Source organism: Coenobita brevimanus, chromosome 90 (assembly GCF_032717465.1).
Source record: "Coenobita brevimanus isolate Jiangsu-jjx chromosome 90, ASM3271746v2, whole genome shotgun sequence".
NCBI classification, from domain to species: Eukaryota; Metazoa; Arthropoda; class Malacostraca; order Decapoda; family Coenobitidae; genus Coenobita; species Coenobita brevimanus.
The window spans coordinates 34,479,836-34,496,898 of NC_137043.1; the positions used below are offsets into that span (position 1 = coordinate 34,479,836).

General features: G+C 39.1%; 1 protein-coding gene across 4 annotated transcripts in view; it reads left to right on the forward strand.

The window, feature by feature from the left end:
- Dhc64C (dynein heavy chain, cytoplasmic) overlaps nt 1–17,063 on the forward strand; it is an 88,307-nt gene that overhangs the window by 25,775 nt on the left and 45,469 nt on the right. For all 4 annotated transcript variants that reach the window (XM_080281692.1, XM_080281693.1, XM_080281694.1 and 1 more), the window contains 10 exons: nt 7,149–7,220; nt 7,770–7,853; nt 8,550–8,729; nt 10,767–10,919; nt 11,264–11,416; nt 11,943–12,151; nt 12,905–13,106; nt 13,439–13,605; nt 15,379–16,491; nt 16,828–16,995. In XM_080281692.1, the coding sequence (XP_080137818.1) occupies nt 7,149–7,220; nt 7,770–7,853; nt 8,550–8,729; nt 10,767–10,919; nt 11,264–11,416; nt 11,943–12,151; nt 12,905–13,106; nt 13,439–13,605; nt 15,379–16,491; nt 16,828–16,995 (2,501 nt within the window). The remainder of the gene's footprint in view (nt 1–7,148; nt 7,221–7,769; nt 7,854–8,549; nt 8,730–10,766; nt 10,920–11,263; nt 11,417–11,942; nt 12,152–12,904; nt 13,107–13,438; nt 13,606–15,378; nt 16,492–16,827; nt 16,996–17,063) is intronic.

Genomic DNA, 17,063 nt, shown 5'->3' on the forward strand with positions numbered 1-17,063 from the left:
CTTGCTGTAGTGGTCGTGTCAGGTGCGTGTCCAGTGTAAGTCCCTTTGGAATTCTCACTGTTTCTTTCCTTGTTAAATCTTTATGAATATCATTCTTTACCTAACATTAACTTTACTGTGGACATTATGTAATGCGCCTATTAGTACTTACTTACACTTCATTGATTTTGATTAAAGTCAAGGAGCAGGTATTTCATGGTAAGGTATCTTGCCTTAGACAGCTAAAGCAAGTGGAATGGTATCTTCAGGTCTTGTTCATTATTTGGTGTTTAGTGTAAGTTATAAAATAAATTACTGTACATATGTATGTCTACATGCAGTATTTACATTTGAGAAATGCATGAGATATTGCTATATGTATATATATCTTAAGAACTTCTTTAAGCAGAAACTTATTTGTTTCCAGACTAGCTGTAAAATTTTGATACAAATGTACTGAATGGCTTATGTATTTTAATTACTAACTGAAAATTTATTAAACAAATTAGCCAGTTTTCATATAGTGTAAACTTAGCTGTTGCTTCCCCCTTCCCCTCTGCTTCCCTGTGTTAAGACCCTGCAGTGTAAGAGACTGGTCAGCTCTGCCTCTATGGCTTGAGATTTACTGAACCATAAGGCTTGTACTCTGAATTTTAACCCCTTCAAGCTGGTGACTTTTCTTGCCACCACCAAACAGTTTATTCAACATAGGAGAGACCTTAAATTGAAAACTCTCTTTATGGTAAACAAAATCATGTGGTCATGTCCTGATTAAGAAAAAGTATATATACATCATCAGATTGAAAGGGTTCATGTATGTCACAAGTCATGCCAAATCTGAGAGTCTGAATGGGGGAATTGCTCAGTTTCTCACAGAGTAGGGTGTTGTCCTCCCAGTGGCTATGATTATCTTGTAGTGTTCCATTCTAGAGTAACTAGCTATTGTATCATGGTATCTGCTATATTGAATTGCAAAATTTTATCAGTGATATTTCCAACCTAGACTTAGAATTCACCCTGTGGACTCTGGAATGGTGAACAGTATTGCTAACTTTTCTACTGCTGCAGTGTGAAGGTGCTGGGTGAAGCACTGAGTGGAGTGATAAGTGCACCTGGTGTGAGGAAAATCTGGGTTATGCAACATGGAAAAGCTATCTTATCACTGGTTTATTAATGTTTAACCCTTTCACCAGAGAGGTTATGCTGTCTCCCACACCCTCGCATCTCCTGTTATTTTATTTTGAGAGTATATATATATAGATAGAGGTCAGTTGACAATATGAGGCTATTTTGCTTTATAGAGGATTAAATATAAGAAGTAATAGAAATCATGGGTCACTAGTTTTCAACAAAGTTCTGAAAAAAAGAAAAAAAAAAATGATAGTGTCTGCTGGTCAAAGGGTTAAGATGGTAGGCACTGGACACAATTTTCTAATATGGTGACCTGCATGACGGTGACCAAACTAACTTGTGCATGCCATACTAGATTCGGGGTCTGAACTGACCACAAAGCACTGATTTCTCACTCCTTGTGAGTGTTGTATGCTTTTGGAACAAATAACATTAACCCATTCTGATGCTGCCTCATCATTTTTTGTCTGACAAGGTGTAGTCTTTTCATATGCCATTCTGATTTAAAGTTAAGGTTGCACCAATACTTAATTCAGATCATCATCATGATCATCCAGACCTCCTTTCCCACTCTAGGGCGGGGTGAGGAGTAGCAGCGTCCAAGTACTTGCAGGATATGTATATACTCAGTGTCAGTTTAGTTATCAGATTGTGTATCTGTGTCAGTAATTAAAAACTGTTCATCTCTGCATCCAGAATTTATCTAATTCTGTTAGTGATCCTAGTTTGCATAGTCACACATTCCTGTCAGTACTTTGGCACTGTTTTTATTGTTTTTCACTAGTACAGTAAAACCTCGATATAGTGGACTTCAATAGACTGGAATTCACTTTTATTGGAATTGAGGAGCTGTCGGACTAAATTCTCATATAGTATGTCGGAAAAAGTCTGATAAAGTCAGAAGCAGTTTGGACTGCCTAACCACTTGAGCTATGTTCACCACACTAAGGTAAATAAAAGATATGTTTATCAGCGTACAGTATAGTATTATTGTATATATTAGATAATTTGATTTTTGTAGTGAATGTATAATATAGTACAGTACTGCAATGGTAGTGAAAACAGTTTAAAAACTGTTGGTATGATCCGGACTAATGTCAGAGATATTGGAAAAAGTCTGGGTTAGCAGAGGGAAGTCCAGATGTCACCTTTTACCAGAGTTTTGCGTTTATTGGAATGGCTTTGGCCCCAATTAGTCCGTTATAGTGAGGTTTTACTGTACTTCATTACTATGCTGTTAAAACAGTAAGCGTGTTGGAGATGAGCTTTAAACACCGTAATTATACAGCTGATAGTGGGTAAACTTATGAGTTGGAGCAACATGAGCCAGAGAATGAAATTTTTTTTTTATTGATATACTGTATTTCTCAGAACAGCATTACTAATGAGGATCTAGATGTTTCATTCTACATTGCATTTTTTAAGATCTTTTGGAATTGTCATACTGTACATGCTGATATTTAGAATACAGTATAGACATAGTTCTCATAACCAGTCCTCAGGTTTATATCATGATTTCAGCATGGATACAGTACATATACAAAAAAATAATAATAATATAAGCTTAAGAAATTCATGTTTTTTGGAGGATGAGTGATCTTTTGTCAAACTTAGTGCAACTGTAATCAGCTACATAAAAGCCTGCATAGCCTGGTTGACAAGTGGAGTGCTGTTAGCTAAGTGGTTGCATCTTGGATTCATCTTGCAGGGCTTGGCTTTGATTGCTGTCTTAGAATGGGATTAATTTGTTTTACTTCATTTCAGTTGATACATTAGTGTCAGTGATTGAATATGAGGTTAGACTTGGTTTCCGTTTTGTCTCAGTACAGTCCATGGGTGAGCTGGCCAATGTCCTTATCTTAACATAGGTTCTGTCACCAGGAAACAGAATCCCTAATGGTGGCCTCCACCACTAGACTGTCATGTTGAATGTGTTGAAAACTCACAGATAAATCACTGGGAGAGAAAACCACGGTATATTGAGCTATATAAAGGCTGTATAACCTGTTAAGTAAATTGATTTAATCTTCTTGGCCCACTGGTTGCCATGCAGATTGAAGTCCCAGGTAACACTGATTCCACTCTACCTCTGACAGTAATGAGTTTCCCAAGCTTCATTTCATTTATTAGATGGACTGGACAGGTGTTATATTAGACTATATCAGCCTTTCAATTAATGAAAGAAATAACCGCACAGTAATTAGATACCAAGGAAAGTATGTGAAAGTGACCTGTGAGGTAACATTGCAAGAGGAAATTCATCTTACTTGGTATTTAGTAGTAGTAGTAGTTGGTGGTGTTGTTTCAGCCCCAGGTTCATCTGACTGAGTCCAGTAGACTGCAGGCTGAAGTTACCCCCTTCCTGCAATCCACCATCCCCCTTTGAGGGAATAGAGAGGGAGTTCGGCATTTGCATAACCAGGCAGCAGAGCTGCCTAGCTGTGTCATTGCCACTGCACAAAGGTGCCCCTTTCCAACACAGTTTGCTTTAAAAAAAAAAGAGCAGAACAGAGATTGGATGATTGTGGAGGAGGAGGAAGCACATTATTGGGCGAGAAATGAGTGAAGATGGTGGAGCCTGTATTTCATCTTACCATGGCAGTCCACAGTTGAAAGGGTCCCAGGAGAAAGTAAAAACATGGAGAGAATGATGATGAAAGAATTGCAACACAGCATAGCTAATCTATGGGTACATTAAAGGCATTGATGCCACTGGCTCATAGTACAGTATACTTATAGCTTTGTTTTGATTGCTGCCCAGTATTCTCAGACTGACTTTAGCTCTCAGTAGTTTAGGCCTTCAGCCTATAGTCAGACCACTGAATTACTTTCATGCATTGTCTTTAACATGTCTTGATAAATATACACCAGGCTTAGATTTCAATGATTGTACTGTGCAACCTCAACTTTAACAGTAGAGAGCAGGGCCTCATCTACTGTACAGTCTTATGTTCTGGCTACTGCCTCACAATTTTATTCAGCTGAGGGAAGCCCCAGCCCTGTAAAAGGCTTAAAGCCATGTGGTGAGGAAATCCCACGATATGAAATAAGTACAGGCGCTGTTGCATAGTAAGAGTAATAGCAAATATAATTAACCCTTTGACCGCTAGAATATACATTGAGCACATGGAGTGGGGAGGTATATGAGAGAAGGGGGTGTGAGGTGGGGGGAGGGCAGTGAAATGGAGGGGGAAAGAGAGACATGAAGGCTATTTGTTTGTGGCCACCCCTTTTGGGATTAAGGCATTTGGCATTAGATAGTTTAATGAAAAAATGTATTTAATTCTGTCCAGTAGAGTGGAAGATATAATAATATAACGTTATAAGTTACTTCTACATCATCGCATGAGTATGTATTATTGATTGTTTCAGTACTGTAATTACTTGATTTTTAACACTTCACATTATCTGGCATTCATTTGATGTCTGATCAGAGTGGGTTAAATTAACAATAATGGGGTGCATTGTATATATTCACTGAGGGTCATTTTTTTAAGCACCTAGAGCAGTCAACACTAGTCATCATTAAAGAACACTTGTTGACTGGTCATCATGCATTTTAAGGAGAATTTACGATTACAGTATATTAGAACAGTTAATTTTAAGTACTGTAAAATAGGGCATATGAAAAAAGATTTGGTGAGGTTGTTTAAAAGAATTACCATATGCTATAGTAGTTAGAGTAGTAACTTCTTGTTTAATGATATAGAAAGTCTGGGGTTAATCTGCCCATGTATTTTTAATTCACACCAGAGAATTATCATATACAGTACTTTTACTCTGCATAATAGAATGTGCAGCAGATGATTGTCTGTGAATGTTGTTTTGTACCATTATCATAAAAAAAAAAAAAAAAAATGACCCATGACATGGAAATGAGAATGTTGCTGCTTTACTGCTTTTGCACTATTATCATAAGAAAAACAAAAAATGACACACATGATATGGAAATGTGAATGTTGCTGCTTTACTGCAGGTATTCGGGAGAATTTTGTATCATATGGAAGGCTTTGACAACTAATGATTTAGCAGGTCATGGTTTCATATTCCTATGGGCTGGAGGCTACAAGGCATCTTTTTCATAACATTTGTTTTGCATATTTTCATTTAGTAATGTCTGTATGTTATTTATGTCCTGGCTTCAACATGGCTTGCATAGATAATGTACAGGAAAATATTAATGTGCATTATTCTGAAATGAATTCTTCGCTGATTCTCCCTAACGATGGCATTTGTATTCTGTTCTTGCTACCTCCAAAGGTTTTGTGTCAGTCTTAGAGATAATTTTTTTTTCACTGGAGAAGTTACGTAGAGCCTTTGTTAACCCCTATGTGCCGGCTTTTATTTTATTTTTTTTTTTTTTTTGCACAGCCACCCTCTCACAACAGAAGTATGTCCCTAAATAGCGTGTTTTCAGACTTTCATATCTGAGAAAATATAGCAGTTAGGGGAACAAATTAAAGACCATTTTATTCATCGACTGTTCTTCTTGCGAATGAAAGTATCACCAGGTCTGCAGCTGGCCGCGTCAGTGAGTTAAAGACGTGAAGGAGATGAGTGACTTCTGGCGCTCAAAGCATGATGTATTAGTGCATGTACGTACAGCCCTTACTTTGGCTTTGCCCTCAACGTGATAACTTCTCCACTGCTAGATAAACTAGACTCAGAAGTGTCCAAGGCATGCCCTGTGGCACAATTACTGGGCCTTCCTAGTATCCTTGGAAAGAGGCATGGCAGGGGTGGATTAGGCAAGAGGTCTGAGTGAGGGGAGAATGGAGTCGGACGAGAAGTCTCGGAAAACATCATTCAGCACCTGGCTGAGTCATAGCGAAGACCAAGGTACACTTGCGTGAAATGCTGGGAGTCTCTCCCTACAATTTGGTGAAGTGTTTAAGTGGCGGCCACTTTGAAGTGTGACAAGAATACGTTTGCGGTTCCTACCGTCACCCGGCGGGCTCTCTCAACCTATTTTGCGTCAGTCCTGACTGATGTCCGGCAGGTAGGGGTTAAAATGGAGAGAAAATATTGTTTGGAAGTATTCCTGTAGTTCAAAAAGAAAAAAAAAAATAAATGACTGAAAATAAAAATGGATTCAAAGGGTTAATTAAAAGATGCCTAGGAGTTTCTTAGTCCACTAGAGTTCAGGTTCAGGGCCGCCTAACAGCAGTCTTTGACGCATCAGTACTATTAACTATCCCAGCCTTGCAGGCCAGCTTATCATATCTGGTTGAGTTGGTTTTTAATCTTTAACCTTTTGGCAGCTAACTTAAAACTAATACTTTATTCTTGCTGTTGGTAGAGTACTATATTGAGTTTTGACAGAGACTGAAGTTCCAATCTCTGTTTTATTTGTGCTATTTCCAGACAGTTTTATTTGGGATAGGAAAGACTTCAAACTAGAGGTGTGTATTTACCCTTCATTAAACCCCCCAGTATGAGAGACTTCTGTCATCAAGTGTCTGAAGATACCAAAACAGTGATAAACAGGGCATATTCAGTCTTAAGTTGTTAAAAGTTGTCACAACCATTTTTCAGTGAATGATGAACTCAGCTGTATTTTGACTCATGTCAGATAATTTTGTCTTTATGAGACCACCTAGCTGCCAAAGGGTTAAGTCTGTCAAGTTGTATATTATGGTGAAGAAAGCACTTATAACCCATAACTTAAAAATTATCAGTGTATTAACTGTTAGCCATTTAGTATTGCTGTAATGTGAATATACCAACATACATGTGGATTGCAGCTTTTTCTTAATGAAATTAATAGATATACGATTTGTTTATAGAGCTGTACATTCATTCCTGTAAAGTTTGAAGTTAAATATGTAGAACTTATAATATGATTGTATAATACTGTGAAGAGTTTAAAGAAACAAATTTTTATAACTGTGCTTAAAGGCAGTTCAGAGAATACTTATAAGTCTACCCTTTTTATAGTGTGAGTGTAATTTAAGTTCAGGTATTCTTTGTAGTCAGGCAGCTAATGTTATATATTCGTAATGGTGCAGAGATTAATTTATGACTTACAACTACTTCAGATGGAGGACAAGACTAACATTCTCTTGCTGGTTGCTGGGATGCGCAAGGAAGTGCAGGGTCTCGTCTCAGAAGTAAGATTTTGTTTTGTCTTGTTAAGTGTTTCATTTGTTACACAGGGAAATCATTATAACTTAGAATTGTTGAACAGAGTTCCTGTTGCATAGAGGAACTTTTTTCTTAAATTTATTTCAGAGTATGTGAAATTAATTTTATTAATGCAGTACTGTACTAATTGCAGATCAGCAATTCAGAAAGTATGGACTTTTGTTTAACATGGCCATATTTCACAGTTTTATGGAAATTTAGAAAACCAAAATAGTTAGAATGATTGAAAGAAAAGTCCTGTATTGGAAAGGCATCCTTATTAATGACGATACAATGACGTATAATAGGTATACTAAGATTTTCGTTATGAATGTGCTTTATCTTAAGGATCTATTTTTATATACAGATTTGGTTTTATCAAGATAACAGAGCCAGTTACTGGTGAATAATCTTTAACTTTTTACTTCTGTAACTTGTAATCTGAATCCTGCTGGAGCCATTGTAAAAGTTCAGTGTAACCACCTTGTTTTTCTGATATTGTTCGTAATTACTGAGCAGTTGATATTATATTGCAGGGTATGTCGCTAGTGTGGGAGTCATACAAATTGGATCCATATGTGCAGAGACTGGCTGAGTGTGTCTTCAGTTTCCAAGAGAAGGTATGTTGCTTACTCATGATATATTGGACATGATTTGTTGTATAGAATTATCCAGTTGTTAAGTCAGTGCAGGTTTTATCCAAGGGCTGGTTGGGGTTTCTTGCCCATGTAATGCCACTTAGGGATGAGTGAGGTTGGTCACTCTCACCTTCAATATAAGGACCAACTTGCTTCTGTGCTTTTCATGGGGCAGCACTGGATGAGATGAATATATGAATGAATGTTAAGAATGGTAACATTGTGTTTGATAATGAAATATTCTGTGGGATGAATTACATGGAGTAGGGCTATTATATTTGTTGTTTATGAGTTGTTTTAAATTAACTCATCCTGAGATAGTGGTATTGCTGAAAAAGCTGTATTAACTAAATTCCAAGACTTCTAGCAAGTGAAAAACCCATCTGTGTTTCCATTAGCTTTTTATAGCTTATTATTACATTGTAAATGTTCAGAATACTGTATTGTTTTATACTTTTTGAGTTCATTATCAAGGAAAATTTAATAACTTATTACAATTGACAGAAATACTTTGGTGATTTATTGGAACATTGCCTTGTGAGTCAGGTATTGACATAGGTTAGTTTTGTACGTTGTAAGTGAATTATTAGAAGAGTCGCACAAAATATTGATATTTGTTGAAAACAAATTCTTGGCTTGATATCAGGCAGTTTCCTTAAACATTTTTGTCCTCAACAGGTTGATGATCTGCTTGTCCTGGAGGAGCAGCTGGATGTGGATGTGAGGTCCCTAGACACATGCCAGTATGCACACTCTACAATTGCTGAGATTCTAAACAAGATCCAGAAGGCTGTGGATGACCTTTCACTTCACCAGTACTCCAACCTCCATATCTGGGTTCAGCGCCTGGATGATCAGGTGAGTTGTTAGGTAAAGTACAGTGAGATGGTAGGCTGGTGAATTAGTCCTAGTCTCATATTGGTCAAGGAGTCAAAATTTAGGTAGAAATTTTTTGATACACTTCATTGGGCTGCCTTTTTATATATTTATTTATTTTTATTTTTTCTTAGATGTGTTCACGTGTAGAAACAAATTCTCAGTTGTCATAGCTCTTGACGAAAATTCAGTGAACCATTTAGGCATGCAGTGTTGTCTCTATCAGTCTGTTGCCAGATGCCTTAATCCTGTTAGGGGTGGCCACAAACATATCTCCATGTCGCCCAGCCCCTGTTTCACTGCCTTTCCCCCAGTTCACACCCCCCTGTCTCATATACAGTATCTCTCCACTCCATCCCTTCATCTCATCCTCATCCTCCCTCTGCCTCCCCTCCCCTCCACTGCACTCACATACACTCTCCTCTTTAGTCTCTCACTCTCCATCCTCTCCACATGGCAAACCACCTCAGTGTATTTCTCCTAACAAACCACCTTGGTGTATTTCTCTTAACGTTTTCTGTCATATCCACATTCAAACCATGAAACTCCTTCACTTCCTCATTTGACAGTCTGTCTCTCCATGTGACTCACATGCACCTCTGAAATAACTTATTTCCACTGCTCTCACTCTTGACTTGTGTCCTTCCAACAGGTTCAAGCTTGACTTCCATACATTGGAGTTGGTATCACAGTACTGTCATGGGGTGACTTCTTAACTTCCATGCTCACTTCCCTGTTTCTTATTATGGCCTTCAAAGAATCAGCGACCTTTCTCCCCTGTTGTACCCTTTCACGCACATCGTCCTTCAAACTTCCATCCTTACTCATCACACTACCCAAGTACTAGCACTCACATTTTCCATTTCCTCACTATCCAACCTCGCTGTACATCCAGTGACTTCATTTCTCTCGAAGACAATAACTTTACTCTTCCATTCATTCACCTTTGGCTTCCACTTTACACACACTCCCAGACTCATTCACCAAGCCTTGCAGTTCCCTTTCATCTTCACTTAATAAAGTATCATATGCAATCAACAATACAGGAAGTTTCCAAATGCTGCCCTCTCGCATTAGGTCTGCACCAGCATCCACTGCTCTACCCTGTATCTCTTTTATAATCCCATTCATATACAAATTGAACAACCATGGAGACATAACACATCCTTGTTTTAATCCAACAATCAAATACAAAAATTTGCTTAGTTCACTATCCATATGCACTGCAGCCCTAGCACCCTCATACATGCTGTTCATGGCATTCAATAGCTTCCCATTTACCCCATGTATTCTTAGTATTTTCCACATTCCTTGTCTGTCCAGTCTATCATATGCTTTCTGCAAATCTATGAAGGCTGCATATAACTCCTTTCTCTTCTCTAGAAACTTTTCCACTAAAGACCTAAGAATTAATATCTGATCTACACAACCTCTTCCTTTTCTTAAACCTCTCTGTTCTTCTCCAACTAATTCCTCTCTTATTTCCAAGAGGAATTTGTTGGAGAAGAACAGGGAGGTTTTAGGAAATGAAGAGGTTGTGTAGATCAGATATTCATTCTTAGGTCTTTAGTGGAAAAGTTTTTAGAGAAGGGAAAAAAGTTATATGCAGTCTTCATGAATTTGGAGAAAGCTTATGATAGAGTGGATAGATAAGTAATGTGGAAAATAATATGTATATATGGAGTAAATGGGAAGTTGCTGAATGCCATAAAGAACATGTATGAGGGTGCTAAGGCTGTAGTGTATATGGATAGTGAACTGGGTGAATTTTTCTTTCCGAATATTGGATTGAAACAGGGATGTGCCATGTCTCCATGGTTGTTCAATCTGTTTATAGGTGGGGTTGTAAAAGAGATACAAGGTAGAGCAGTGGATGCTGGAGCAGCCCTAATGAGTTAGGGCAGCATTTGGAAACTTCCTGTATTGTTGTAATGCCTTTTCTTGTCTTTAAAACCTGTGTATGGATGGAGAGGAAGCTGGTTGGGCATCTGTTCAATGTCATTAAACTTTTGTGTACAGGTGGAGAGGAAGCTGGCTGGACGTCTGCAAGCTGGGCTTCAGGCTTGGACAGCAGCATTGGTGGGTGACAGGCAGAAGGACGAGGACCTGGACATCCCCATGGACACTGACACCCCAGAAAAGCCCACCCACAAGCCAGGTGGTGACCCTAAGGTGAGACTATACTACTGCAGGTTTTTGTTGTCCTTGAATTGTGTACCGTATTGTTAAATTTGTAGTTTTGAGTCATTCACCCTCATGTTAAGGCCTTGAATCTGGTGACAGCTTTATAGGTTATTTTTACATATTTCGAATTATTTTATTGACCTTGGAAAAGTCTTCTGTTGAAGGGGTTATTGGAGATTAACCTCACCATTTAAAAAAGTCAATTGTAAAACTGAATAAAACAATATGAGATAACTAACAGTATTTACTGATTGAAGAGGTTGACCTGTTCAGTCACTTAATTCCTACAGATATGGGCAGTATAATTAATATTATATATTGTGCACCTTCAGATCTCACCAATTGTTCAAGAGGTGCGCATAACCAACCAAACGATGTACATGCACCCTGCCATAGAGCAAGCACGCCACCAAATAATGGAGCAACTGTTCAGCTGGCAGGCCATTGTAACTAGCCAGACTCGCATCCAGAGCACCCGTTACCAGGTTAGTCATGTAGTGGAGCTACTGTTATCAACAGACTGAATATTTCTTACTGTATATTGTATATAAATGGGGTTTGTCTGAACCTTACTGACTCAGTACATGGAATAGTTTTGATAGTAACATGATCTGCATTGTCAGAGTGGAATCCTGAAAAAAAATAATAATAATAATAATAACCCCTCATGGGGCAATGTAGGATTGGATGATGGATAATAAAATTGGTGAAGCAGCTTGACTTATTCTCATAGCATTTTGATAAAGTATGACAAAGATCCATAACCCTCTTTCAGCTGAGTTGATAGCCAGTTGTTGTCTGATTGGAGGATCGATTAAACTGATAACCAAGGAAACTAAATTTTACTTCATGACCAGAATTCACCAAATTTCATTCATCTGTGACTTAGTATTCAAGTTTCAAGAATGGCCCACTTTTGTCATGTGAAAACAAACTGACTGTACTACAGTACTTGTATTTGGTTTTGGTTATAGTTGTGTAATAAAGGTACATTCTCTCTAATCCATGCAGGTAGGGTTGGACCGACCAACAACCCAGGTATACAAAAACCTGCTGACCAAACTCCCTGACAAGCATGAATACATCAAGGCAGCATACGCCGCCATCAACATGGTGGTGGCTGATGTGACCAACTACGTAAAGGAATGGCTGCAGTACCAGGCCTTGTGGGACCTCCAGCCCGACCACCTCTATGGCCAGTTGGGAGATGATGTGGCAAAGTGAGTCTCTCCTTTGATTAGTAAACATGGGATATATATATAAACTGTCTATGGCATATGGCTGTTAACTTCAAATGCAATAACAACATGGGATTGGTTGTTACCATTTCTGACTACGTATGACACTGGTTATGTGTAGGTTGTGTGTGTTCAAAATTAGGTTTAAGTTTAACAACTTCAACAACATGCTTCTGGCCTGTTGTTGAGGGATTAGGAACTGCATAAAACCACATTCTGACTCTCATAAAACTTTACAGTGCTTCATGACTGATGGTAAAGATTATATTGATTCATGAGCAACTTAATAACAGAACTACTTTAAGGAAAACAGTTTTATGTGGCAGCTGTTTAGAGAGATGCAAAAGAGTACTGTGGGTTGGCAAGAGATTTTGCTCAGAAAATGAGAGATGTGTTAAGACACATACAGTACAGTAGTTTGGTGATTTCTGTTGATGCTACTGCCCTCTGCAGCAGAGTTCCATGGAGGAAACAGGTTGTCAGTGATACTCATTGTATTATTGATAGTGAAATTTGTCTGGTTTCTATCTGAGTTGAGTCATTAAAGAGAAGCTTTTCCTGTCTAGGTGAAACCACTTGCCATGCTGAAGCTGTCATTAATGATATACAGAACAGTATGTTTTTAGTACAATTATAGAGTAGCAGTTGCAGCATACTTTAAATGCCATGTTTGTGATTATGTTCAGGCATATGCAGGTACAGGTATTCCTCTAATATAATAACTTTGATGTTCAGGTGGATGAAGTTGCTGCAGGACATCAAGCAGTGCCGTACCACATTTGACACTTCTGACACACGGCGAAACTTTGGACCGATTGTGGTGGATTACACGAAGGTCCAGAGCAAGGTGTCCCTCAAGTATGATTCTTGGCACAAGGATGTACTTAGCAAGTTTGGACAGCTGCTAGGCCAAGAGATGACACAGTTCCATGCTCAGGTCAGAAGTGTGACTTTTAACTACAGTACATCCTTGCTATAAGTAGCCCTTTTTTGATCCTCATTATAATTAGCCCTTTTTGACATTCTTGTTATGCACCTAAGCTCATGGTAAATTACAGAAACATTGGTTATTAAATTTTTATTGCTGCCTGTAATGCTGATTTGTAGGTATTTTCTATCAGCAATGTGTGTGTATGCCTTTGAAGTTGAGAAATAAGTATGGTCTGTTTTGTAATTATTGTAGCAATTAACTTTTACTAGTATTTCATGTTTTTCTGTTTGCCTTGAGAAAAGCTGGTTATAAAAGTATGTTTACGGTATACATTATAGGTGTCAAAGAGCCGCAGTGAATTGGAGCAACAGAGCATTGATGCAGCCAGCACGTCAGATGCAGTGACGTTAATCACATACGTCCAGTCACTAAAACGCAAGATGAAGTCATGGGAAAAACATGTCGAGATGTACAAGGAGGGTCAACGTATCCTAGAGCGACAGAGGTCAGTCAGCTTGCATTGTCCTTATCTCGTATGTATGTAGTAAATGAGTTTAAGTATGAATTGTCATCTATATTGTAGTGTTTCCTTGAATGTTTATACTTAAGTTGATAACACCATGTTCCCTATATAACAATACTGTAGTGCTTGGGATTAACACCCACATCCCCATTTGCAAGAAATTTTGAATGACCCCTTATATTCCAGACTGTAGTATAACTAAATTAAAGTACCGTACTGTAATCCCTCCACTATCCGATGTAATAGAGCCAAAGGCATGTCCGGAAAGTGGTCCCGTCCGGAGTGTTTGCCCCTGACTCCTGGACTGGTACTTAAGGACCCTAACCCAGCCTAACTTTGAAAGCCACCTAAATAACTCCCTACCGGACATGCATAGCACTTATTTAAACCTATTTAAGACCCTATTCACACCAATAATGGACATAAAGCATGAAATAAATGAAAAGGAACCAGAGAATGAGGAATTAGAAGTATGGAAAATACTTAGGCTTAGCAGTGTACAGGGGACTGTACTTACAGCACGTCTGTTGCCGTCGCCTCTAACTCTCTGAGGCTCTGGTAGTTTTGAAAATGCTCTTGAAGCACGTATAGTAATCCAGTGTTGTGCTACACTTAATTCTTTGCACTGTGAGTTATAATTCTTTAACACTGCACATTCTTCTTAATTGCACCATGCCAGTTTCAACCGCCACTTTGCACTCCACACTCACTCCACACTGAATCCTTTGCACTCTAAATTCTAATTTCTTAACACTGCAAAACACTGTAAATTCCCATGTGGTCTAGTGGCAAGGTACTGCAGTTTATTCACTGTTTATTCATAAAAATGAGCACGTGTGGCATCAACTGCAATGGGTGTCTTCCCTGAACAAAGGTTAGGCAGCAACTGGGGATAGAGTTGCCAGATCTGAACTCGGCCACATTACCAAACCTCTCAATTTTCATTACCAAATTTAACTTTTCATTACCAGATTCTTAAAGGAAGCTTTTATTCTTCACTAATTATATGAACAAATGGAAATAATCACTCTCCTTATAATCAGCAGCATGTTTATTTTTACGCTATGTATGCTATCAGATTGGTCAAAGAAAGCAGACAGGCCACCGTCTCCATTCTTTATATCTTCATACATGTGAAAAATCTGTTTGGTAATGGATCATGCTGATTCACTACCAAACGAACTTTTCAGTACCAAATTGGCCTACATTTGGTAATGAAAAATACCAAATGGCAACCGTGACTGGGAAGGGGGGAGGGGGGAAGAAGGAAGGGGTAAAGGGGCCGTGGTGTAAACTGCTGCTTGGCGCCGTGCAGCTTGCGGCAATTTCAAATTATGAGTGGTAACAAATTTGGATTTGGGGGGGGATTTTATTCATTTTTTGGCCATTTTGGGGTTCCGAAGGTCCAGGCCCACAATGTCTGGTAAGTGGAGAGTCCGGAAAGTGGGCGTCCGGAAAGTACAGGGATTACTGTATGTTTTATGGTAATGTAATGCGATAGTCATCTTGAATTACTGAAAGAAAAAAATCAGCTTTGTGAATCTGATATTAATAAGAGTTAAATGATAGAGAAAGTAAATTACAGTACTGTATTATGATATATATTTTTTCTTTTTACAAATGTTTTCTTGTAGATTTAATAATATTGAAGTGAATATTTTTGTGTTTGTATAAGTGTATTTCTGTGTAACATCACAAGCCACATGAATGAATCATAACTGGGTGAACACATTACTAAATCAACCATTATACCAGGTTCCAGTTCCCAAATCAGTGGCTACACGTGGACAACATCGAGGGTGAATGGGGAGCATTCAATGAAATAATCCGCCGCAAGGACTCAAGCATCCAAACTCAGGTAGCATCGCTACAGTTGAAGATTGTAGCAGAGGACAAGGCTGTTGAATCCAGGACCAATGACTTCTTGCAAGACTGGGAGGGTGGAAAACCAGTGGAGGGTCATCTACGCCCAGATGAAGCCCTCCAGCGCCTTACACTGTATGAAAGCAAGTTTACCCGTCTGAAGGATGACAGAGATAATGTAGCCAAAGCCAAAGAAGCCCTGGAATTGCAGGAGCCTGGAGCCCTCAACACTTCAGAGGACAGGATGACTGTGGCTTATGAGGAACTTCAAGATCTCAAGGGAGTTTGGGCTGAACTGGCCAAGATATGGGAGCAGATAGATGAGATGAAGGAGAAGCCTTGGCTGTCCATACAGCCTCGCAAACTGCGCAGTCAGTTAGACCAACTGTTGACCCAACTGAAAGACTTGCCAGCACGACTGCGGCAGTACGCTAGTTATGAGTATGTCAAGCGCCTCCTGCAGGGCTACACAAAGGTCAATATGACGATTGTTGAACTCAAGAGTGATGCTCTCAAGGAGCGTCACTGGAAATCCTTGATGAGACAGTTGCATGTAAACTGGGTGCTGAGTGAACTAAGCCTTGGCCAGGTCTGGGATGTAGACTTACAGAAGAATGAGGCAGTGATTAAGAGTGTCATCATCACAGCTCAGGGAGAGATGGCCTTGGAAGAGTTCCTTAAACAGGTTAGGGAGTCTTGGCAGAGCTACCACCTTGACTTGATAAACTACCAGAACAAGTGTAAGCTGATCCGTGGGTGGGATGATCTCTTCAACAAAGTCAAGGAACACATCAACTCTGTTGCTGCCATGAAGCTGTCACCTTATTACCGTGAGTTTGAAGAAGAAGCTCTGACATGGGAAGAAAAGTTGAACCGCATCAACTCGCTGTTCGATGTATGGATTGATGTCCAGAGACGCTGGGTTTACCTGGAGGGCATCTTTTCAGGTTCATCAGACATCAAGGCTCTCCTCCCAGTGGAAACTTCCCGCTTCAGTAGCATCAGGTTCGTCCTTGATTTGTTTTTTAATTAATTGTAAAGTGGGATTGCATGATAGATAGGCTGATTAGCAGCAGCTGCTTTTTGTACAGACACTGGTTGTTGTTACTTCATTTCAAAATACATTGTGAAGTATTATTCATTTTTGTTGCCCATAAATCAGTATGGTAATGCATCATGTGCTTTAAGTAGTAAGTTTTAGCAAAAGGGAAAAAACTTTCCATTTCATTTTTATAAAATATCAAGGAGTGTCTTCAGCTCGTCACATTTTTAAGTGAGAAAAAGGTTCATGCTGGTAATGATGATATGCATCAACGGCAAAAATATTCATTTCTCTGTTAGCACGGAGTTCCTGAACTTGATGAAGAAGGTGAGCAAGAGCCCGATGGTGATGGACGTGCTGAACATCCAGGGAGTCCAGCGATCTCTGGAGCGCTTGGCTGACCTGCTGGGCAAGATTCAGAAGGCACTTGGTGAATACCTGGAGAGAGAACGATCATCCTTCCCCAGGTTTGAAAAGAGGCTAAGTTGAGACACACAGGGTCATAATTTTGTCAGCTTAGGAGGCTTTGTTATAC